The sequence below is a fragment of the Oryctolagus cuniculus genome, chromosome 18 (assembly GCF_964237555.1).
Source record: "Oryctolagus cuniculus chromosome 18, mOryCun1.1, whole genome shotgun sequence".
Lineage (NCBI taxonomy): Eukaryota > Metazoa > Chordata > Mammalia > Lagomorpha > Leporidae > Oryctolagus > Oryctolagus cuniculus.
Genome location: NC_091449.1, coordinates 69,402,397 through 69,425,570, shown reverse-complemented (window position 1 = coordinate 69,425,570; position 23,174 = coordinate 69,402,397). Strand labels below are relative to the sequence as shown.

The following is a 23,174-nucleotide window of genomic DNA, read 5'->3' as shown; positions in this document are numbered from 1 at the left end:
CGGATGCAGGCGCCCAAGCACTTGGGCCATCCTCCACTGCCTTCCCGGGCCACAGCAGAGAGCTGGACTGGAAGAGGAGCAACCGGGACAGAATCTGGCACCCCGACCAGGACTAGAACCCGGGGTGCTGGCGCCGCAGGTGGAGGATTAGCCTAGTGAGCCGCGGAGCTGGCCTCCTCTACTTCTTACCCAGCTTCCTGCTAATGAGCCAAATAAGACAGCAGATGATGGCCCCAGTACCACAGACCTGGATGGAGTTTCTAGCTCGTGGCTTCAGCCTGGCTTAGTCTTGGCTAATGCAGCCATTTGGGGAGTGAATCAGCAGGTAGAAGATTAATCTCTCTCTTTCTTTCTCTATGATCTGCCTTTCAGATAAATAATCTTTAAAAGTTTATTGAGGCCGTCACCGTGGCTCACTTGGTTAATCCTCCGCCTGTGGCGCCGGCATCCCATGTGGGCGCTGGGTTCTAGTCCTGGTTGCTCCTCTTCCAGTCCAGCTCTCTGCTGTGGCCCGGGAGTGCAGTGGAGGATGGCCCAAGTGCTTGGGCCCTGCACCCGAATGGGAGACCAGGAGGAAGCACCTGCCTCCTGGCTTCGGATCGGCACAGCTCCGGCCATAGCAGCCATTTAGGGGGTAAACCAATGGAAGGAAGACCTTTCTCTCTGTCTTTCTCACTGTCTAACTCTGCCTGTCAAAAAAAAAGTTTATTGAAAAAAATAAAGTACATGCCTTGTAGATGGCAGATAGTTGGGTCTTGCTTTTTCTTTAAACATAATTTATGTACATGTTGATCTGTTTGGAAGACAGACCGCTAGGCTCACATCCCCTCTGGGCCATGCCAGGCCCCAAAGAACTCAAGGTCATTCTCTCGTGTGGGTGGTGGGGCTCCACCGTCTGAGAGCAGGCTCTCCTGCCGGCCCTCAGGGTGCACAGCAGGGGCAGTGGACCAGGACTGAACTCCAGGTCCACGGGGAGGGGATGCAGGCGTCCCTGCCGGGCTCTCAGCTGCCCCGCAGCGGTCAGTCTGTGACTCTCTGCCTTTTAACTAGGCTGCTGTGGCGACTGACAGTTGTGCCTGAGTGTCTGCCTGCCTGTGCTCTGCTCCCCATCTGGTTCTGTTTTTTTCCAGATCACAACTCTTTTATGATTCCATCTTATCTGCTTTGTTGCCTTAATTCACTCTCTCTCTGTATTTAGTTGTTGCTTCAGGGCTGCGGTAACACAGTCTACCTCCAAGTCATGAGCATAGCAGCCGTGCGCGTCCCAGTGGTATCGTGTTTTACTTCCACACGCTCCAAACCCCACAGCACGTTGGCACTAATTTTGGCTTGCTTTTGGCATGCCCGGGGGTCTGTGACAGGGGCCAGCCACGCTGACCGCTCGCACTGCGTGTCTTTATTCCCTAGCCTTTGCTTTGCTCGGGCAGGAAAGCAGGGTAACCGGGACACGTCAGTCCTTTGAGGTCTTGTTTCACGACGTGCCAGCAGGGCCTGGAGCAGAGCTCAGCCTGGGCCACTCACCCCCCGCCCGGTGTGCCTCCCACTCGGTGCCCGTGGGTTTCATCTCAGCTGTGGCTGATGGACACCAGGTGACTCCGGTCCTTTCCATCTTTAGCACAGGCGGAGGAAGCTCAGAGGAGCGAAGGGTCAGGTACGAAACGCTCGGACAGGTCACTGGCCTGCGGACTGCAGCTCGTCGAGCTCTGTTTTAGGCCGATGTTGCCCCTGGCACGGTGCACTCAAAGCGCAAGGAGGGCCTTCTCTGAGGCAGGTCCCCGGGGTCCTCTGTGCCTGTCTCTGGACGCTGCACCGAGAGCTCCCCTGCCTCAGTCTGCACAGTCCGCCCACCTGGAAGCCCTCGGCTCCCTCGGCAGGCTCTCTCCAGTGTCTTGAAAACCACGGTTCCACATCCTTTGTTGTCCCATTTTTGGCTGTTTCGATGGAGTATGTCTACTCTCTTGACTCAAGCTATTTAAACAGATTTCTTAATTCCACACCTTTAAGGAATCAATGGTCATGTACATAGACCCAGGAAGCCTATTGGTCAGGTCTGCCCTGGGCTAAAGGCATCTTACCTCCTGTCCACAATAACTGGTAGCCCAGGTGCTACGGGAGGCTCACCTCTTGCAGAAGAGACAGGTGGGGGGCCACGAGAACAGGGGGAACTTGGCTCGGCAGCAACAGCAGACCTGGGAGGAAATGCCCCGCTAGAGCCGACTCCGCCCAGAGCGCGGGCGTGGGGGTTGCAGCCTCTCGCCCCTTGCCCCTGCCCAGGCTCCCGACCAGCAGGGCGAGTGGCAGCGCTGGCCCTCACCTTCCCCTTCTTCAGACTGCTGAAGAGCTCCCTGTCCTGCAGGAACTTCTCCATCTCCGCCTTGACAAGCACGCGGCGCACGTCCATCACCTCCTCCACCGTCAGGGCCAGGCTCTCCACGGGGTGGCTGAACTCCTGGGAGGGACATCCAGGGGATGAGTCTCGCTCCTTCTGGACCCCCGTCCAAGCAGTCTGGCGACGTCCCGGAACACCGGGGCCTCCGTGCATTTGCCCTGGGGCCAAGCAGGCTCCGGTTTCTCTGAGGAGGCCTCTGCTGCTGCCTGCCCTGTCCAGCCTGCCCCAGCCCTTGCTGACCACATCACCCTGTGCTCCCCACCTGCAAGCACCAAAGTCCATCTCAAATCTCGGCTCCTCCCAGAGGCCCAGGAGCCCTGTCCTCGCGAGCGGCTGACCTCTCTCTCCTTGAGACTTCACGGCACTTAGTCTGCCCACCTGTCTCCTGGGTCCTGGTTTCACCTCCCAGTGCGTAGCATGGAACTTGACATGCCCTCTCTAAGCCTCAGTTTTTCTCCTGTACACCAGGGCTGTTACTGGAAAGCCCCTCCCACAGTGTGGATCTCCAACTGCGCCACCGCTGCCGGGGCACTGCCTATGAGGGACCACGGACGTCATTTTCCCGCTCAGTTTTGTGGGGTGCTGGCACCGCACGGACTAGGGCCCCCGCATGCCTCCACTCTGACCTGAGGTGCCAGTTTCTGTTGCTGGCGGATGGTGCGATGTGCACTTGAACAGTCCCTCTACACTTGGCAGATGTTAACTGAGTGCAGAGAGACCAGCAGCCTGCCCCTCAGATAAGGCCTCAGTCCACCACGTTCAAGGTGGACTGAAGGCCGCAGGGTCTCAGACTGCCACAGTCAGACCTTACAGAAAGCATTTTAGACTTGTGGTCATTTTATTTATTTTGAAAAGATTTTTCAACTTAATATTTGAGAGGTTGAGTGACAGGAGGGTGGGTGGGAAGAGGAAAAGGAGGAGGAAGGATCTCCCATTCACTGATTCATTCCCTAGAGACCCACAGAAGCCAGGGCTGGGTCAGGCCAAAGCCAGGAGACAGGGATTCCACCCAGGCCTCCTTTGTGGGTGGCAGGAATCCGAGTACTTGGGCCATTGCCTGCTGCCTCCCGGGGGCATTAGCTAGAAGGCAGATCAGAAGCCTGGGGCAGCCGGGACTTGAACTGGCCCTCTGCTATGAGATGCCAGTGTCCTAAGCAGCACTTAATCTGCTGCGCCACAATGCCTGTCTGTCTTGGGATGATTTTCAAACGTGTCCCGATTCCTTCACCAAGACGTGGGCCTTGATTCCCCTCCCTCTGAGAAGGGGCTGGACTTAGCAAACCACTCACGAGGAGACAGCGTGGCTTCTACCTCGCTGGGATGGCAGCTCCCGCCGACTTTGTAACTGCAGCCCCTGAGAGACCAGAGCCGGGACCACCCCGGCTAGGCCACTGCTGGATTCCCAGCCCTCAGAAACCACAGGAGGTGGTACACACCTGCCATTCTGACTGTGAGGTCCTTTCACACAGCAGTGTGTAACTAGCCCAGGACTATGAGGGCAAGCACCCCTTCAGGAGGAGAGCTCTGACAAGCACATTGCAACAAGCCCCACACCCCGCTGTGGCTCACTTGACAAAATCCCACACAGAGGGTGGTGCTGTGGCATCCTCCTGCAGTGCCGGCACCTTACACAGGCACCAGTTCAAATCCCGGAGAGTCCACTTCCAATGCCGCTCTCTGCTGTGGTCTGGGGAAGCAGTGGAAGATGACCCAAGTGCTTGGGCCCCTGCACCCGCATGGGAGACCTGGAAGAAACTCCTGGCTCCTGGTGTCACATCGGGCCAGCTCCAGCTATTGCAGCCATTTGGGGAGTGAACCAGCGGATGGAAGACCTCTCTCTATCACTCTGCCTCTCAATAAATAAAAAACTCTTAAAAATATATATATATCCTGGGGCCAGCGCTGTGGCGCAGTAGGTAAATGCCTTGGCCTGAAGTGCCGGCATCCCATAAGGCACTGGTTTGAGACCTGACTGCTCTACTTCTTTTTTTTTTTTTTTTTTTTGACAGGCAGAGTGGACAGTGAGAAAGAGATAGAGAGAAAGGTCTTCCTTTGCCGTTGGTTCACCCTCCAATGGCCGCCGCGGCTGGTGTGCTGCGGCCGGCGCACCGCGCTGATCCAATGGCAGGAGCCAGGTACTTATCCTGGTCTCCCATGGGGTGCAGGGCCCAAGCATTTGGGCCATCCTCCACTGCACTCCCTGGCCACAGCAGAGAGCTGGCCTGGAAGAGGGGCAACCGGGACAGAATCCGGCGCCCCGACCGGGACAGAACCTGGTGTGCCGGCGCCGCAAGGCGGAGGATTAGCCTAGTGAGCTGCGGCGCCGGCTGCTCCACTTCTGATCCAGCTCTCTGCTGTGGCCTGGGAAAGCAGTAGAAGATGGCCCAAGATCTTGGGCCCCTGTACCCGCGTGGGAGACCTGGAAGAAGCTCCCAGCTCCTGGCTCCTGGCTTTGGATCGGTGCAGCTGTGGCCGTTGCGGCCAACTGGGGAGTGAACCATCGGATGGAAGACCTCTTTCTCTCTCTCTCTGCGTCTCCTCTCTCTGTGTAATTCTGACTTTCAAATAAATAAATAAATCTTTAAAAAAATATCCTACAGAGAAACCCAGGTCTCGGCCAGGGCCACCAGAGACCAGCAAGTGTCAGGTCTTCACAATCGCCAGTTAGACAAAATCCCCAGCTGATGAAACCGAGGTGCAGAGAAGCCCAGCACCACGAGCGGCAGAGTCCTGACCCAATAGAATGCTCCTGCTGAGCTCAAAGCACAGGGCTTCAGCCTGCAGGGTCACCCTTCCCTGGCTGCGGGGCCACAGTGCCCCAGCAGGTGGCAGCAGAGACCAACCTCACGGCAGGCTGGTGCCCAGCTGTGCCCCTGGGCCCTGGGCAACGTGCCCACTGCTCACCAGCCACAGGTGTTTGGCATCTGGTCTGTCCTCCTCTGGGCCCCTGAGTTGGGGGGAGCTGGAATCAGGCAGGGACTGGACATTCACAGATGGGGAATCTGGAGAAAGAGCACAGGCCCTGTGAGGAGTGTGGGTGAGAAAATGGACAACGCAGACAGTGGGCAGTTCCATGACGGGGTGGGTAGATAGCCAAGCCAAAGGTCAAGGGGAAGTGGGTCAGGGACCCTGCAGTTGAGTGAGCTCCATCAGTGACCCAACGCTAGGAGTCCCAGTGCACAGCAGGCCTTGCCAAGCTCCACGGATGCACCACACAGAGACCCTCTCCTCCACGGCCGCACTCACACTGGAGGCCCAGAGGACAGAGAGGGAAAGAGGTACATGCACTTTTGCGCCCAGCTCTCTGGGAATCCCAGACAGCTAGGGGAAGCAGGTAGCCTGGGGCAAGAGTGAGGTTCGGAACTGGCCTGGTCTGGACCCCTCAGCACTGGAAAGTGGGTCCCAGCTGCTGGACAGAGTCATCCTGAGAGAGGCCACAAGGCTACAGGGCTACCAAGGGGCTCTGCAGGCCGACAAGGAGGTCTGGCCGTGACCCCGTGGGGAGCACAGCCCTGTTCTGGGGGGAGAGCTCAGCGCACGGTGCTGCTCCAGGCAGGGCAGGCTCTGGAGCCACGTGGGCTGCACGAGCCCACCCACCCCGCAGCGGACCCAGGTTTCCTCTCAGGAGGGCAGGAGAGGCCCGGCTGGCATCTGTGCCCCAGCATGTTGATCACAACTGTCCAGTATTCAAGTCAGGGGAATTCAAGTTTTGAAAGCATGCTTCACAGGGAATATGACTACTTATCTAACAAAACAAGTTTTCACATAAAGAGGGGTGCCTGTGTGAGGGACACTTCATACGGCCTTCTTACCCAGGAGGGCCGAGGGACGCAGCGCCACGCGAGGGGCCCGAGGGAGGGGGCAGCAGGGGGAGGCAGCACTTGCCCTGGTCTCGGCTGCGGGGCCTCCAGGAGTGCACACTGCCCGCCCGGGGCCGGCTCAGCTCCACGCCTCCGGGGGGCTGGGGAGCCGGCTGCAGGCCAGAGGCCACCTCGCTCCGGAGCTGGGCCAGGTCATGCTCTGAGAAAGAGCGATCCCGCTTCAGCGTCACCTCTCCACACGGAGACTCTTCCTCCTGCAGACACACCACACACAGCCCAGCGCTGACCACCCAGTCTCCTGCCCGTGCCCACACTGAGCAACGGGGGTACTGCTGGCTTGCCAAGGCCCAGACTGGCCTCCACTCACTGCTGGCCCCACCGTCTCCCAGATGGGTCACAGCCGTGGCTCAATAACCAAACCTTTCCCCAGACCTTCTGCAAAGTCCTGGAGAGGAAAGGCTTGGTGCAGACAGAGGCTGAGCCACAGAGACGGCCACCACCAATGGCCGCCACTCAGGACCACCATGCTCAGAGGGATGGGCCTTCATGGGGACCAGTTCTCTATGGAGGAGGGGGCTGCTCAGCTACCTTGCCACAAGGGGATGGGTCACTTTCCTGTCACACTTTTTTTTCTTTTTGGTGTGGGAAGAGGTAGCCCAAAGCCACTGTCATGACAAGGAAGGGTCCCTGAGCCCCAAGCCTACTCACAGGATGGTTGCAACCACATGGGACTCCATTGTCCAAGGAAGGGCTGCTGGCCTGCAGCTCTGCCAGCCCCTAGCCGCAGCCTTGGGCAGCGGTGCCCATTCGGCCATGAGCTGCTCCCAGCCTCTGCTCGGGCCCTCCTCACCTCCTTGCCCTCTTGTCCTCCCTCGCCCAGGTTTTAAGGAGCCCAGTGGGCACTGACCTCTGACGTGTTCATCTCTTCCATCTCGGCCAAGGTGGGTGCCTTGAGGAGCACTCGGGGCCGCGGGCGCTGGGTGCTGCTCCCAGCTTCCATGTTAGACAGATTGATGCAGGAGGTGGACTTGACATCGCCGGAGCAGGCATTGAGGATGCAGGGCAGAGAGCCGAACCCTGGCAGGAGTGAGGGTGGGCGGTGAGCGTGCAGCCCTGGGGTGGAGTGGGAGTGGACAGAGCCGAACCCTGGCAGAAGTGGGGTGGGCAGTAAGCGTGCAGCCCTGGGGTAGAGATGGACAGAGAACTGAACCCTGGCTGGGATGGGAGTGGGCAGAGAGCCGAACCCTGGCAGGAGTGAGGGTGGGCGGTGAGTGTGCAGCCCTGGGGTGGAGTGGGAGTGGGTGGTGAGTGTGCAGCCTTGGGGCAGATGTAGGCAGAGAACCGAACCCTGGCCATGGTGGGAGTGGGCAGAGAGCCGAACCCTGGCAGGGGCTGGGCTGGGCAGTGAGCGTGCAGCCTCGGAAGGGGGTGGGGGTGGGGGTGGGAGTGAGCAGAGAGCCAAACCCTGGAGGGAGTAGGGGTGAATGGTGAGCACGCAGCCTGGGGAGGGGGTGGGTGTGGGTGTGGGTGGTAAGTGTGCAGCCTGGGGTGGGACTGGGCAGAGAACTGAACCCTAGCAGGGGTGAGGGTGGGTGGTGAATGTGCAGCCCGGGTTGGAGGACCAGGGAGGGCCCTGACAGCTTCATGGGCACTGCCTTGCTTAGTTCACACCTTACAGAAGGGGAAGCTGAGCGCTGACCACTGAGCAGTAAGAGGCTTCCACCCGAAGACCCACCTAGGCTGTTAGCAGGAGGAGGAGGAGGAGGCCTCAGACGCTGAACAAATGCGTCTTCCTCCACTTAAAAACTGGTTTTATTTTCCTCCTAAGTATCAAAATTTGTCACATCATTGTGAAAAAAAAAATGTGAAATGGCAAATGGGATGAAAGGCAAGACGCAGACATAGGACGCAAGCCTCCACGTGGAACCTCCCACGGCTGGCCCCAGGTCCTGATTTGCAGCCGGACCAGGACAAGAGGGATCTCAGCCCCCCACCGTCCCCGGCTCACCACGGGCCCCCCAGCGTGGGCCCCCGACGGGGCGCAGCCTGTGTTCCTGCTTGATCTCCTCCAGGATCTTCTCGTGCAGGGTCCTCTGCTTCTGCGGAAGCGGGCGAAGCCTTCTCTCCGACACCTGTGTGGCCAGGGGGCTGCTGGGAGGCCAGGCATGCCAAGCAGGCCCACAGGAGGGAGTGGGACCCCCAGTGGGCTCTGTGTGCACCTGGGGTGGGGGGTGGGGTGTCCTCGCGGTGCTTCCCAGAAGGGCGAGGGCCCAGGGCTACACTGTGTGGGCCAGGGCCAGGGCCCAGTCCAGTCAGCAGGCAAGAGAGGACCAAGCTGCCTGGACCCAGCTGCGTCCAGAAAGCTCCTGGGTGGACTCCAGGAGAGCCCTCACCTGCTTCAGTGGAGGCCGGGAGCGGATGAAGTCCAGGATGAGCTCGTGGGCATCCTTCTTCACCCTGGGAGGGATGTCCCCGTCAACCTGCAGGGAGACAGGAAGGTGGCTCCCGCTGCAGGGGCTGTGTGCTGGTGCCCAGGTGCCCTGACCACAGCCTGGTCCTCACCCCAAATCCCCTCCCGGGCTCTGATCCCCGTGACCCCTCCGCCTTCTGCACAGGTGCACTGTGCAGCCACACTCCAGCCACACGGTGACGCGGCTGCAGCATCCCGGGTCTGGTGGTGCCCCTGCCGGCACTGGGCTTCTGGGACGGCCACACTCCAGCCACACGGTGACGCGGCTGCAGCATCCCGGGTCTGGTGATGCCCCTGCCGGCACTGGGCTTCCGGGACGGCCACACTCCAGCCACACGGTGACGCGGCTGCAGCATCCCGGGTCTGGTGATGCCCCTGCCGGCACTGGGCTTCCGGGACGGCCACACTCCAGCCACACGGTGACGCGGCTGCAGCATCCCGGGTCTGGTGGTGCCCCTGCCGGCACTGGGCTTCCGGGACGGCCACACTCCAGCCACACGGTGACGCGGCTGCAGCATCCCGGGTCTGATGCCCCTGCCGGCACTGGGCTTCCGGGACGGCCACACTCCAGCCACACGGTGACGCGGCTGCAGCATCCCGGGTCTGATGCCCCTGCCGGCACTGGGCTTCCGGGACCTCAGATTCCTCTGGAAAAGGGTCTGTCGTAGATGCCATGAACTTGGCGTGCACGATTCTAAGTGGCACGAGCGCTCAGGAGGTGGCACAGTGTGTCCCAGAGGAGAGACCCTGGGGCCCTGGCTCCTGTGCGGCCTCCTCTGGGGCCGTTCCTGATTCTCCAGGATCTTCTCCCTCCCCTTGCCTGCCATCCATACACTGACCCTGAGCCGTGGGAACCGAGGGCTGCGTCTGCCTCCTTCACACCCTGGCCCAGGCTGGGCTCAGCACCCAGCACCAGGAGCGGGGCGTCTTGGAGCTGCTGTGGGACCGAGAGGGGGCGGAGCGCTGCTGAGCTCACCATGACCTTTCGCAGCTTGTAGTTCCTGGCACGGATGTCCTGCATCAGCATCTCGAAGGGCGTCAGCTGGAACTCGGTGGGGAGGGGGTTGAACTCCTGCTCCTCCACCTTCTTGAGCTTCACCCCGTGGCGCAGCTCCCGCATGAGCTGCACCCACAGCCGAGCCTGGGCCCAGGGGGACGGAGAGGGCCCTCAGGCACAGGCACAGACCCCCGGGGCACCCCACGTCAGGAGGGAACCCGCTTACCCAGTCTGTGCGCCCCAGGTCGTCGAGTTCCACCAGCGGCTTTTCCACCTGCGGCTCGTCCTCCCCGAGCTTCTGCAGCATCTAGGACACACCCCTGGTCAGTCCTGAACGTGGAGCAGCAGACCGCACGCTGTGCCCAGGAACACTTGATCACGCTTAGGCTACCAGGCAGCCAGCTAAAAAGGGGGCCAGCGGGCACATGGGCTCGGCCTGGGTGTTCAGGCAGACATTTGAGGAACTCAAGAGACCAGGCTGGAGCCATCAGTGCACACTATGTCCACACCTGCCCAGGACACTGTCAGAGGGTAGCGGTGGACAGGAGCCTGACACCCACAGGGCACCCATGTGGCGCCGTCTCCCAACTGACGCAGCAGGCGCAGGTGTGTGTCTCACTCACAGCGCTGTCTCAGGAGCACCTAGGCAGGCCAAGTGTCCACCTATGATCCCAGCTTCAGTCTTACACTTTGCTGCTTCTTTTTTTTAAAAAAAAAAAATTTACTTGTTTATTTGAAAGAGCAGGAGAGAGAGAGAGAGAGAGAGAGAGAGAGAGAGAGAGAGAGAGACATCTTCCACCTGCTGTTTCACTCTCCCCAAATGCCTCCAACAGCCAGGGCCGGGCAGGCCAAAGCCAGAAACGCCTTCTGGGAGTTTCGGATACCTAAGTATCTGAGCCATCCCTGCCGCCTCCCAGGGTGCGCGTGGGCAGGCAGCTGGACGGGAAGCTTGACCACAGAGACCCTGATGTGGGGTGTGGGCGCCCCGGGTGGCAGTTTAACCCCATCCCTAGCTGCTGCTTGGAGTCACAGCTAGGACCCAGTGAGCACAGTGTAGCTCACGCTTGGTCCCCAAGACTGGGTGAATGAACCAGTGGGTGGGGGTCTGAGTGAGCACATCCTGTAGACACGGGTGTGAGCCGCGCGAGCTGAGAAAAATGCTGACGTCAGGGTGAGAACTCGGGGACGATGACAGGGACAGCCATTCTCTCCTGAGGCCTGGGCAGGATGCTGGCGCTCAGGAGAGCCAGGGCCCGTCTCTCACTAACTCCTCCATGCTCGTTGGCACACGGCAGTACCACCACCCCAGGCAGAACCGGCTATCCTGCTGTCCTGGCTTTTCACCTCGAGCTGCTACTTGCCAAAGCACTGCCAACTCTGAGGGCACAGGCGTGATTCTGCTAGTAGTCCAGTGTGTGCCCTGGCCAGTCTGTGGGCAGGGCTAGCTGTCCCTCCTGAGCGGGCTAGCCCGTCCAGCTGCGCCCAGCTGCAGACCTTTTTCTCCATCCCTACTACAAATTCCCGGAGCGTCTCCTGGGCCGACGGACGGCCCCTGCGGAAGGGTGGGCTTCCACTGTCCAGACAGCAAGCCTCAGAGCAAAAGGCAGACTGAGTTCAGAGGAAGACAAGAGCACCACCAGCGCCTGCGAATCCTGGGGAGGGAAGGAAACTGCTCATCTTGGCACGTGACTGGGTTACAGGTGCGTGCCAGCCACGCCCACCCCGAGAGACCCCCCCCCCCAGGGTCACTCCTGGTGAGGGAAGGCGGCACAGTCCCACCGATCAGGAGCCAGCCTCACCTTCGAGACCTTCAGCACCTGAGCGAGACAGGGAAGTACACCTTGCCCCCGACCCCCACGCCATGCTTCATGCCCTCATCTGGGAGGTGCACACCCACCTTGGAGCAGCACCGACTCCCCCGGGAGAGGCTGAGACCTCTGACCCCTGACTCCAGGTCCCTGAAGAGGCAGGCAGTTCGCTGGCCCACATCAGCTAGGGCTTCAGGCAGGGGACCCAACCCAGCAGAGCCTGCACTCGCTCCTTGGTAAGACCATCTCAGAGGGGTGGTGTGAGCACAGGGGCCACAAATGCGAGCACGGTTCTCTCACTGGCTGCACACCAGCCCCGAGTCTGTCCTGAGCAGTCAGACAGCTGCCTTCAGCACAGTACTTCCAGAAAGAGCTGGGACCAGGAGGCAGCAGGCAGCCCCCTCTGCAGACGAGAGAAAGCAGCGGGCAACGTGACCACTTAGGGGCTGGGGGTCAATCACTACTGCCTGGGTTCAGTTTCCTTCAGTGAAAAGGTGGGAGAGTTAGATCACAGCCTACCGAGAGCCTGGGCCCTGAAACTGTGCCCAGGACACAGCAGAGGGCTGCCTGCCCCTACACCTCCTTGTTCATGCCCTGGCCCTTCCCACCTCCTGTGACCCCCACACCCCTCTCACCTCCTTGGCCTCCCGGACTCGGGCCAGGAAGGCACGCAGCTCCAGGGTCTCCACGAAGAGGGCTCGGCACACGGCCTGGTAGTGGGCTTGGGCGCCCCGAGGGTCGGTCAGCCGGGCAGCGCACAGCCGCATGGCCTGGGCGAAGGTGCGCACGACCCGGGGGCCGCCCTCGGACTCCTCCTCCTCCTCGGGACCTCCGTAGCCCTCGTCGGCAGCCCCGCAGCTGGCGTCCTCGCAGTCGCTGTTGGCCATGAGGTCGATGAGCCGCTCCAGCTGCGGGCTGAGCTCCCGCTCTTCAGTGTCGTCCAGCCCCCAGTCCAGCGCGCGGTAGATGGCGAAGCCCAGCGACTGCACCATCTGCGGGACGAAGGCGGGATGCACGGGGAAGTCACCAGGGGGCGCTGGGGCGGCGGCAGCCAGAGCCAGTGCCAGGTGGGGAAGGCCGCAAGGGGCTGGAAACATGGAGCCCCGCTAGGAGGCATCCCCAACCCCCAACAGCAAGGTCCCTCTGGGAGGTAATGGCTGATTATTGCCATGTAAAAATGCATGCAGGGCATGGCTCAGCACCTCCCCTCCCGGCTGCTGGACTGAGTGAGGCGAGAAAATGCATCCACACTTGTCCCCGACGCACCGCAACCCCGGCCTGGGAACCACCAAAGTACTCAAGTGGTGGACGTGACCCTGCCACCTGCTCCCAGGAGAACACTGCAGAGCAGGAGGGAAAAGCGTGGACCCCAGGCGTGAGTCGCCAGCCTGCTGGAGCACCGCGGTTGTCTAGGGGAGACCCTACACTCAGCAGCAGGGGTCGGTGCTGCCGGGCTGGGGGCGGGGCAGGGCTCGCTCCAAGGGGATGGCTGAGAGGGCCATGTCTCGGTCGTGCGCTGGGGACGCAGCACTCCATTGGGCCACCCACCTAAATCGTACGTGTTTCACTGTGTGTGACAGCTTTCCTAGGAAGAACCCATCTCCACGTCAGACCTCGTCCTAGCTGCTAGACCACCCGGAAGGTAACACCCGTCATTGTCGTGACCTAACAGCATCATTTACACCAGAGGAGGAAAGTGGCCAGTTTAATCGCTGCTGCTGTGGGACCCACTTGACGTCCGTGATAGAATTTGGCACTTCTGTTTCACAGGGAAGGGGACAGAGGCACGCAGAGGGTGGACCACCCGCTCCGGGGCATGACGAGCCACACCCTCATCTAGATCCACCTTACCCAGGTGGCGGGGGGTGGGGTGGGGTGGGGGTGTCCTTTGACCTCTCATTTCCTGTGCACCTGTAACTGTAGGAGGCTACATCTTCCTGTCCCCCTTCACATTCTGATGAGCAAAAGTTATCTGCTGATTCAGATGACTAATGTGAATTCAGCACACAAATGATATGTAGGAATTCCAGAGACTACAGGAAAACTGCTAGAATCACAAGATCTCAGAAAAGGAAGAAGTTTGCGGCCACCTGGCCAGGAACAAGGACCACGCACTGCGAGCTGTCAGCCTTAGATCAAAGCTAAGCCCCTGAGGTCCCCAGCCCTCTCAGCTTCTTTTAAAACTGCTCTTGCTAACTAGCAAGGCAGAAAAGCTCTTCTGAGACAAGCTGTCCGCTCTGCCAGCCTGCTGAACAAACCTCTTTCTTCCCACCCGTTCTTGTCTTGGGGAACCCAGGCAATGGAAGCCCCCGCCCCACCACTGGTTTTCCAGTCACACAGGAACCAGAGCCCAAGCCTGGCATGGCCAGGGTGGGGTCCAGAAGAACGTGGGGCCCAGAACACGGCATCCTGTGTCCTGTAGAAAACTCCTGACCCCCAGCTCACCTTAGCCCTGCTCTGGCACACCCCAGAGGCGGGGTCACAGGGCAGGCAGTGGAAGCCTAAGGGCTGGCCACATTTGAGGGGATGCCAGGGTGGGGGCCTCTGGGCAGAGGCCTCCAACCCCTTCCAGGTGCGACAATGGGGTGGGGATGCAGGACCAGCAAGAACCACAGTTCACCTCATTTCCCATCAATTCCTTCGGACCCAGAGGCAGAGGCCAAGATGGAGGTCGAATTCCACACCATCCTGCCTCTGCCTCCCAGCTCCCTGCTGACCCGTCGTGTCTGGTTCTGTGTCCAGCCCCAGCCATGCCACCTCATGGAGGAAAGCCCCCACGCCCTCCTGCACAGAGCAGCTCCCAGCCCATCTGTGGCCCCTCCCTCTTCCTCCTAGTCCCTGGTCCCTGCTCACTGGCTGAGCTAGCGCCACGAAGGGTTAACTCCAGCCCAAGATTTTTATCTGAGAGCTGCTGTTAAAAGCTTTTCTGTGCACCTGGTCACTGGAAACTTTCTCTGGAAGGCAAAGAATGCTTGCTTCCCCACGAGGAAAATCTAGATGGCCGGCTAGTCTCAAGACCTCTGCCCCAGGCAGGCGCTAGACCTGGCCGGCTAGTCTCAAGACCTCTGCCCCAGGCAGGCGCTAGACCTGAGCTGCCCCAGCTGACGGGCCGAGCAGCTGCCTGCAGCACTTCCTGGGGCGCAGCCTCCGAGACCAGTGCAGACGCTCCCTGCCCCACCACAAAGTTCTCTGTCAACCTTTCACTGCGTAACAACGGGTCTCTGGAAAGCAGGGGGCCACCGCCACTCTGTCTGGGCTCATGGACAGCAGGGGCCACCTAACCTCTACCCAAGAGGTGCTGAACTTCAGGAAAAATGAGTTCTCTAGAATACTGTACAGCTGTGGAGAGCGAGGGTCGCCAGCCACACACAGAGAGGCAGGTGGGTCAGGAGATGGACGGCCATGCAGAGACAGACAGGTAGGTCAAGAGACCAACAATCACACACACACACACACACAGATACACACACACAGAGACAGACACACACAGAGACAGGTGGGTCAGGAGACCAACAGCCACACACAGACAGACACAGACACACACACAGAGAGACAGGTAGGTCAGAAGACCAACAATCACACACACACAGATACACACACACAGCCAGATACAGACACACACAGAGACAGGTGGGTCAGGAGACCAACAGCCACACAGTCACACACACACACAGAGACAGACACACAGAGACAGGTGAGTAAGGAGACCAACAGACACACAGACACAGACACACATGGGGACAGGTGGGTCAGGAGACCAACAGCCACACAGCCACACAGACACACACACACACACACGGACAGGTGGGTTAGGAGACCAACAGCCACACAGCACCACACACACACACACACACACAGACAGGTAGGTCAGGAGACCAATAGCCACACAGACACACACACACAGAGACAGGTGGGTCAGGAGACCAACAGTCACACACAGACACATAGACAGACACAGAGACACACACACAGAGACAGGTAGGTCAGGAGACCAACAATCACATACACACAGATACACACACACAGCCAGATACAGACACACACAGAGACAGGTGGGTCAGGAGACCAATAGACACACACATACACAGATATATACAGCCAGATACAGACACACACAGAGACAGGTGGGTTAGAAGACCAATAGACACACACACACAGATGCGCACACACACAGACTTAGACACACAGAGATAGGTGGGTCAGGAAACCAACAGCCACACACACACAGATACACACACAGACACACACACAGAGATAGGTGGGTCAGGAAACCAACAGCCACACAGCACCACACACACACACGGGGACAGGTGGGTCAGGAGACCAACAGCCACACACAGATACACACACAGAGACAGGTGGGTCAGGAGACCAATAGCCACACACAGATACACACACAGGCACACACACAGAGACAGGTGGGTCAGGAGACCAACAGCCACACAGTCACACACACACAGACACAGACACACACACGGGTATAGGTGGGTCAGGAGACCAACAGACACATAGCCACACACACACAGCCACACACACACAGACACACGGACAGGTGGGTCAGGAGACCAACAGACACAAACACACAGACACAGACACACAGAGACAGGTGGGTTAAGAGACCAACAGCCACACACACACACACACACACACAGAGACAGGTAGGTCAGGAGACCAATAGCCACACAGACACACACACACAGAGACAGGTGGGTCAGGAGACCAACAGCCACACAGACACACACACACATACTCACACAGACACACACACACAGAGACAGGTGAGTAAGGAGACCAACAGACACACACACACACACACACACGGGGACAGGTGGGTCAGGAGACCAACAGCCACACAGACACACACACACAGAGACAGGTGGGTCAGGAGACCAACAGCCACACAGACACACACACACACACAGACACTCACACAGACAGACACACACAGACAGGTGAGTAAGGAGACCAACAGACATACACACACACACGGGGACAGGTGGGTCAGGAGACCAATAGCCACACACACACAGAGGCTGGTGGGTTGGGAGGTACACTGCTTCCACCACCTCAACCCAGGAAAACAGGCGTAGCCAGAGCTGGCGTCTCCAGCGCTCACAGCTGCAGCTCAGGATGGGTGGCACCGAGCCCTGAGTATGGTAATAAGAAGCACGTAGGCTTGCGTGGGTCTGTTAGGGTTTCGTTCTCAGCAGCACAGGATGCAGCCCATGTCCATCTGTGGGCACAGTGGTCAGCCGCTGGGTCTAACACACACACAGGCACTGCAACAGGACCATGCTTCGAGAAGGTATCACGTTGAGGGTGTCACCTCTGGGCAGGTGGGTGGGAGAGGCGGAAGAGTCAGGGGCTGGCTGGAGGTCCTGGGCAGCAGTCCCGGGGCTGGCCCCTGACATCCACTACCCGCCCTGGGCGCTGTGTCCAGGAGACCAACCCCACAGACCACATTGCCTCGCCTCATCCTCTGGCCTCCCTGTGCTCAGGCCTCGGAGCTCCGGGGAGCCTCCTGAAGCCCCTACATCACGTGACACAGCCGGCCTTTTCTGTGGACCAAGTAACCTTGGAAGTTGTTTTAGAAGTACCTGGGCTTCCGAACTGCTCGGCAGTGCCACCATCGTCGCAGCATCTGCGAGAGAAGACAGGAGTCAAGGTGGGTCCGGGGCTGGGGCCGTCCACCTACCTTCTCCCCCAGAGACCCTGCATGCCCCAGCGAGCCCGTCAGGAGACAACGGCAAGGCGGGCACAGCCAGTTCTGGGCAGCTCGCCTGGCCGAGGGCTGACGATCCTCCCCGAAGCCCCAGGCACCAGGCCCGCTCCCCGGTCACCGAGGGAGTGAGGGCGGGGGGACAGCCGACAGGGCACTGTGGGGGAGCTTAGAGGAAGGAGAGGCTGAAGAACAGGAAGAGGAGGTGGTGGCTCCGTGACCTCAGCTGTGCAGCCAAGACCTCAGGTCTGAAGCAGACGCCCCAACCCACGTGTGCCCTAAGTCGCAGCAGTCAGTGGAGAGAGCCAGGCTCCAAGTGGATGACATATACTACTCAGTGGGGAAGGGCCCAGCCCCACAGCCTCTCCGGAGAACCAGAGACCCAGGCTGAGGCACGGGGGAAGCCGGCTCCCTGTGCTCCATTTCCTGGACCTGGCACCGAGTGAGGCCATGCAGTGGGGTGGGGTCCTACATGTGCTGCTGCGGTGACCAGGTCATGACCCCAGAGGCGGGTGTCTCTGCACCCACCTCACAGAAGGGAGCCCAGGGCCCAGCACCGTCAACTCCTGTGCCCCAGAGTGACTCGGAACCTGTGCTAACGGCTGTGTTTCTCCCTCGGCCCTCCTAGGACGCCAAGCAGACACAGACCCTCCACCCCTTACTCCTACAGCCTCCTGAATTACGCGACTAGAACTATTAGGATGCGAACTCCAACTGCTTTAAGTTTTCTGCAAGGAAGTGAGATAAAAACAACAACACATGCCATTGTCTGCTGTCCACAACTATTTTCGAAATGCTATCAACCACCAGGAAGATTGCCAAAGATAAAGGGAGTTGTGCAGCCCATTAAGATAATGGAAAACATCCCCTGCAGCGTGGGGTGGGGGCGAGGAAGGGGTGAGGGAGGGAGTCCAGGGAGGCCAGATCGGCCCCAGCAACCGGAAGGAGAAATCAGATGGGGACAGAGGCGCTGCCTGCAGGAGACCAGGGCCTGAGCTGTGTGATGGGCAGGGAGGTGACCAAGGGTCAGCTAGCTCTCCAGAGCTCATCCAGCAGACAGCTTCCCAGCTGGAATAATTTAATGCTGTGTCCACGGTTTAACAGTCTGGGGGCCGGCACTGTGGCACAGAGAGTAAAGCCACGGCCTGTGATGCCAGCATTCCATGTGGGCACCGAGCTGAGTCCAGGCTGCTCCACTTCCACTCCAGGTCTCTGCTAAGGCCTGGCAAAGCAGCGGAAAATGACCCAGGTGTTTGGGCTCCTGTACCCACATGGGACACCCAGAAGAAGCCCCTGGATTTGCCTGGCTTAGTCTTGGCCGCTGTAGCCACTTGGGGAGTGAACCAGTAGATGGAAGATTCTCTCTCTCTCTTAAATAAATAAATAAATAAATAAATCTTTTTAAAAAAATCTGTATACCAACAAAGAGTTGTGCCAAAATCAAGTGTTCAAGACTCTGATTATATTCTTCTTCTTCTTCTTCTTCTTCTTTTTTTTTTTTTTTTTTTGACAGGCAGAGTAGACAGTGAGAGAGAGAGAGACAGAGAGAGAAAGGTCTTCCTTTTGCCGTTGGTTCACCCTCCAATGGCCGCTGCGGCCGGCACACCGCGCTGATCCGATGGCAGGAGCCAGGTGCTTCTCCTGGTCTCCCATGGGGTGCAGGGCCCAAGCACTTGGGCCATCCTCCACTGCACTCCCTGGCCACAGCAGAGAGCTGGCCTGGAAGAGGGGCAACCGGGACAGAATCCAGCGCCCCGACCAGGACTAGAACCCGGTGTGCCGGCGCCGCAAGGTAGAGGATTAGCCTAGTGAGCCGCGGCGCCGGCCTTTGATTATATTCTAAGTGGAAAGGACCTGGGGAGTCTGCGCTCAGAACTCCTCGTAGTCTCACGAGCACCCGGGGCCACATCCGCATGCTGCCTCACAGAAGCTGGGGCCATGATTCCTCCTTAGAGAAGAGGAAACTGGGGTACAGGTGGATTAGAAACTGCCCCCAACGGGCCAGCACTGTGGTGAAGTGGCTAAGCCGCTGCCATGACACAGGCATCCCACGTGGAGCGCCGGGATCCCAGCTGCTCGGCTTCACAGGCAGCTGACGCCCCAAGTCCTTTGGCCCCTGCCTCACGCTTGATCCCATCCTGGTGGAGTCCTGCTGTGGCGGCCAGTTGAGGAGTAACCCAGTGGACGGAAGAGCTCTGTCACCCCACCTTCCAAACAAAAATAGACCACACAGACAAAAAACAGAGGAGCCGGGTCCCCACAGAGCCCAGCCAGGTGCCCACGTGCAGGGTCCTCATCAGTCCCCAGGGAGCAGCCCAGGCGGCCCTCATGGAGCGGCTGTGATCCGTGACCTGTGGGGCCCCAGGAGGCCATGCAAACTGTGTCCTGCTTATTTTAAACTTTTCAAGGCAGGCATTTGGCCTAGGGGTTAGGCTGCCCTTCAGACCACCGGTCTCCCATACTGGAGAGGCAGCGGTGACACAAGGGCTCCTGCCACCCCCGTGGGAGACCCAGAGCTTTGGTCTGGTCCAGCCCAGGCTGTTGCAGGCATTTGGGGAGGGAACAGCAAATGAGATCTCTCTGTGTCTGCCTCTCGAATAACATAAATAAGTAAATGAATAAAAATGCTCCTGGGAGGAGAGGGGGAGGGACTCAGAAGCAGAACACGGGGGCGCAACACCCAGCCCCCACTGGCACCTCTCCTCAAGCTGTTCACGGGCGGAGACTCCCCTCCCTGCCCAGAGCAAAGGAAAGGTACTCCCGTTTCTGCTGGACAAATCATGGTGAGGGAGGCCGGTGCAGTAGCACAGCGGGTAAAGCTGCGCCTGCAGTGCCGGCATCCCATATGGGCACCGGTTCGAGACCCAGCTGCTCCTCTTCTGACCCAGCTCCCTGCTGTGGCCTGGGAAAGCAGTAGAAGACGGCCCAAGTGCTTGGGACCCTGCACCAGCATGGGAGACCTGGAAGAAGCTCCTGGCTCCTGGCTTCGGATCGGCACAGCTCTGGCCGTTGCGGCCAATTGGTGAGTGAACCAGCAGACAGAAGACCTCTCTCTCTCTCTCTCTCTCTGAAACTCTGACTTTCAAATAAATAAATAAATCTATTTTAAAAAATCACGATGGGGACACAGGATGCAGCCAGGCAGTTTTCCGAGCAGCAGTCTCCTATGGGACAGACTTCACCTGTCTGTGGGAGGTACCGCCCACAGAGCTGCAGAGGGGGGCTGGGAGCAAGGAGCCTGGGGGGACTGAGAGCAAGGAGCCTGGGGGGGCTGGAAGCAAGGAGCCCCTGGCCAGGTCAGGCTCTGGCCACCTGCAGTTTGTGACACCAGGTATCCTGACCTTCTGACCTCACCTGCCTTCACACGTAAGGAACAGGTGCAGACACACCTCCTAGGGTGTGGCGCCCAGAGGACGTGGTCAACAATGGGTCATGGGACCAAGGTGGCAATGGGGCAATGGGCAGGGCCAGCTCACATCGACCTGCCGGTGACTCCCTTTTAGGTGTGGCTGTGAAAGGCAACAGACGGGCAGCAGGGGAGACCTCACCCACCCGCGGAGCCAAGCATTGGCATGCCAGGCTCTCCCCAGGCCTGGACCCCGAGAGCTAAGTGCCAGCAATGCCTGCCGACCATTGGAAGAGAAGATGCTCCCGTGTGGTGGACCCACGAGTCGGCCACACTGCAAATGTGCCACCTGCAGCATCTCTCACCTCACCCAGCAGGTCTGCCTCTAGAAGGCATGCCCACACGGTCACCGCCTCCCCCTGCCCAACACCTACTGGAAACAGGGAGACAGCCACACGGGACACCTTGGTTAGCTGTGGATGGAACAAGGTGACCCCAGGCCCCCACGGAGGGGAAGCAGGGATGCTGGCAGGGGGTGGACTTGGGGGGGGCTGGGTCTCCTGCTGTCCATTTGCACTTCCTGTATCTGCAGGAGCAAGCAAACATGTAAGGCCATTGGTCATAGCCTCACCCGATGGCTCATGGGGGCGGGGTGGTCGAAGCTAACATACCAGGGTACCCAAAACGTTCGTTCACAGGAAATGGAATTAAAAGATGTTTATTTTGGGCCAAAAAAAAACTTTTGAAACCCACGGAGATGAGGGGTCTCCAAACAGGTTATGGAAAACACCAAAAAGCCACGCACAGATTTCAAATTTCTTGCACTAAAATAAACTTATCTTTACCCGCCCCCCGATTTTCCAAAGCCCCTTTGCGCACACGGAACTCTGACTCGTGAAGCAGGGCTCTCTCCCTCCAGAGTGGTGGTGACGGCACAGTGCAATGAAACACACCCAGAGAGCTTGCTCCCACGACAGGCGCTCGCACCCTACGGCCCTCAGAAGCTGCTGAGCCCAAGGGGAACCCCTGCAAGCCCGAAGCTGTGTTTGTTTAGCAAACAGGAGAGTCTCCGGGTCAAAGGGACGCAGGCGTCTGGTGTCTGTGGCCTGTCCTTCCTCCTCAGAGCTCAACAGTCCTCTGCATTTTCACACAGGCCTGATGTGTGCCCAGGGACAGCCCCATGGAGGCCGTGCAGACACCAAGTCCCTGTGCGATCCAGGAAACCCACTGGGCCCAGACGGGATGAGGAACCTGCCGAGCTCTCTGGGCTTAGCTTCAGCCCCTGGGCTGGCCAGGACCCGGGCCAACGCCCACACTGCAACTTCCCTCGCTGACCGCCCGAGCTACCTTAAGCTGGGGTGAGTGATCCTGGCCTTGGAGGTGTCCAAGCAAGAGCTGTAGCCCAAGGCATCCAGCGGCCATTGCCGGGAGCTTGTTGGACGGGGAGGGTCAGGCTTGCCCCATGCCTGCAGACCCAGAAGTTCTGGGTTGGCACCCACAGACCCTAGCGTGACAGATGCCCCCAGGCGGGAGAGCGTGAGGCCCTGGGGCTCTGGGCGGCTTTGGAAACAGACTCCTGGGTCTGACCCGGAATCTGGATGGGGAACAGGTCAGGGGCAGTGCTGAGAACTCCCAGGTATGCCCGGATTTCATGGGGTTCAAACAACCGAGGTCCGTGCACACAAGCTGAAGGACCTGGGGGACGCATGTTCACAAACAACCACCCTGAAACACGACAGACGGGGAACAGAGGGCACCTGATGCCACGTGCTGCCCACTCCACTCCTGTCACCCAGACTTCTCCCTGCCGCGGCTGGCAGGATCTTGGCCCCAAAGCCGGCCACATCCCGCTCCCCAGAGCCTGGCATGGGGAACATAAGGTCGCAGAGCGTGGCAGGGTTGCTAACGGCTGATCTTAAGGTAAAGAGACCATGTCTTAGGGTAGAGGAGCAGTGTAGCCTCCATCTGGGTTGTCTGGGCTCAGTGGAGCCCTCACACCCCACTCAGGGTAAAGGAAACAGTGCGAGATCCGAGGAGATGGAGACAGAGCCCTGCCTGCCCAGGTGCCTTGCACGTCTCCGGGATGCCACCTGCAGGCAGCCTTCCTCCAGAACTGGGCCTCTGAGGGGTCGGCGTGGAAACCCCGGCACGTCTTCCTGGAGGGGCCACAGCCCTGAAGCAGACCAACGGGGCCTGAGAGGAGTGGCCCGGCCCCTCAGCTGTGCCCACCACTCCACCAACCCAGGGACGTGACAAAGAGACAGAAAATTCCACCCCGTGTGGGCCGACAACGGTTCCTCGTGGACGTCGGAGGGTGGGGGCAGGGGCACCCCCGAGAACCCTGGAGAGTCAAAGCCTTTGCCTCCGAAAAGTGCAGAAGAGACGGACGGGGCAGGGCAGCCTGCTGGGGCGGTCACAGAACCATGCTAGCTAGGCCCAGGCAGCTGGAGAGGGAAAACGCTCGCCTCTGTGAGGCAAACGCCGAGCAGAGCCGAGACTGAGCAAAGCCGGCCACAGGCCCCCACGCCACACCCATCACCCCGACTCCCGAGTTCCGGACAGAGGACACCACCAATATCATCCAAAACGTGCAGGAGCAGCTCACCCGGGCCAAGCCGGCTCTG

General features: G+C 59.5%; 1 protein-coding gene across 4 annotated transcripts in view; it reads right to left on the bottom strand.

The window, feature by feature from the left end:
* SPIRE2 (spire type actin nucleation factor 2) overlaps positions 1–23,174 on the bottom strand; it is a 29,686-nt gene that overhangs the window by 3,002 nt on the left and 3,510 nt on the right. For 2 of the 4 annotated variants that reach the window (XM_051828943.2, XM_051828942.2), the window contains exons 2-12: positions 17,083–17,126; positions 12,121–12,477; positions 9,904–9,984; positions 9,657–9,821; positions 8,604–8,690; positions 8,219–8,342; positions 7,118–7,287; positions 6,275–6,464; positions 5,294–5,391; positions 2,315–2,449; positions 2,122–2,189 (exon numbers count right to left, since the gene is read on the bottom strand). In XM_051828943.2, the coding sequence (XP_051684903.1) occupies positions 2,122–2,189; positions 2,315–2,449; positions 5,294–5,391; positions 6,275–6,464; positions 7,118–7,287; positions 8,219–8,342; positions 8,604–8,690; positions 9,657–9,821; positions 9,904–9,984; positions 12,121–12,477; positions 17,083–17,126 (1,519 nt within the window). The remainder of the gene's footprint in view (positions 1–2,121; positions 2,190–2,314; positions 2,450–5,293; positions 5,392–6,274; positions 6,465–7,117; positions 7,288–8,218; positions 8,343–8,603; positions 8,691–9,656; positions 9,822–9,903; positions 9,985–12,120; positions 12,478–17,082; positions 17,127–23,174) is intronic. The other 2 variants (XM_017339565.3, XM_051828944.2) reach the window with 2 other exon arrangements.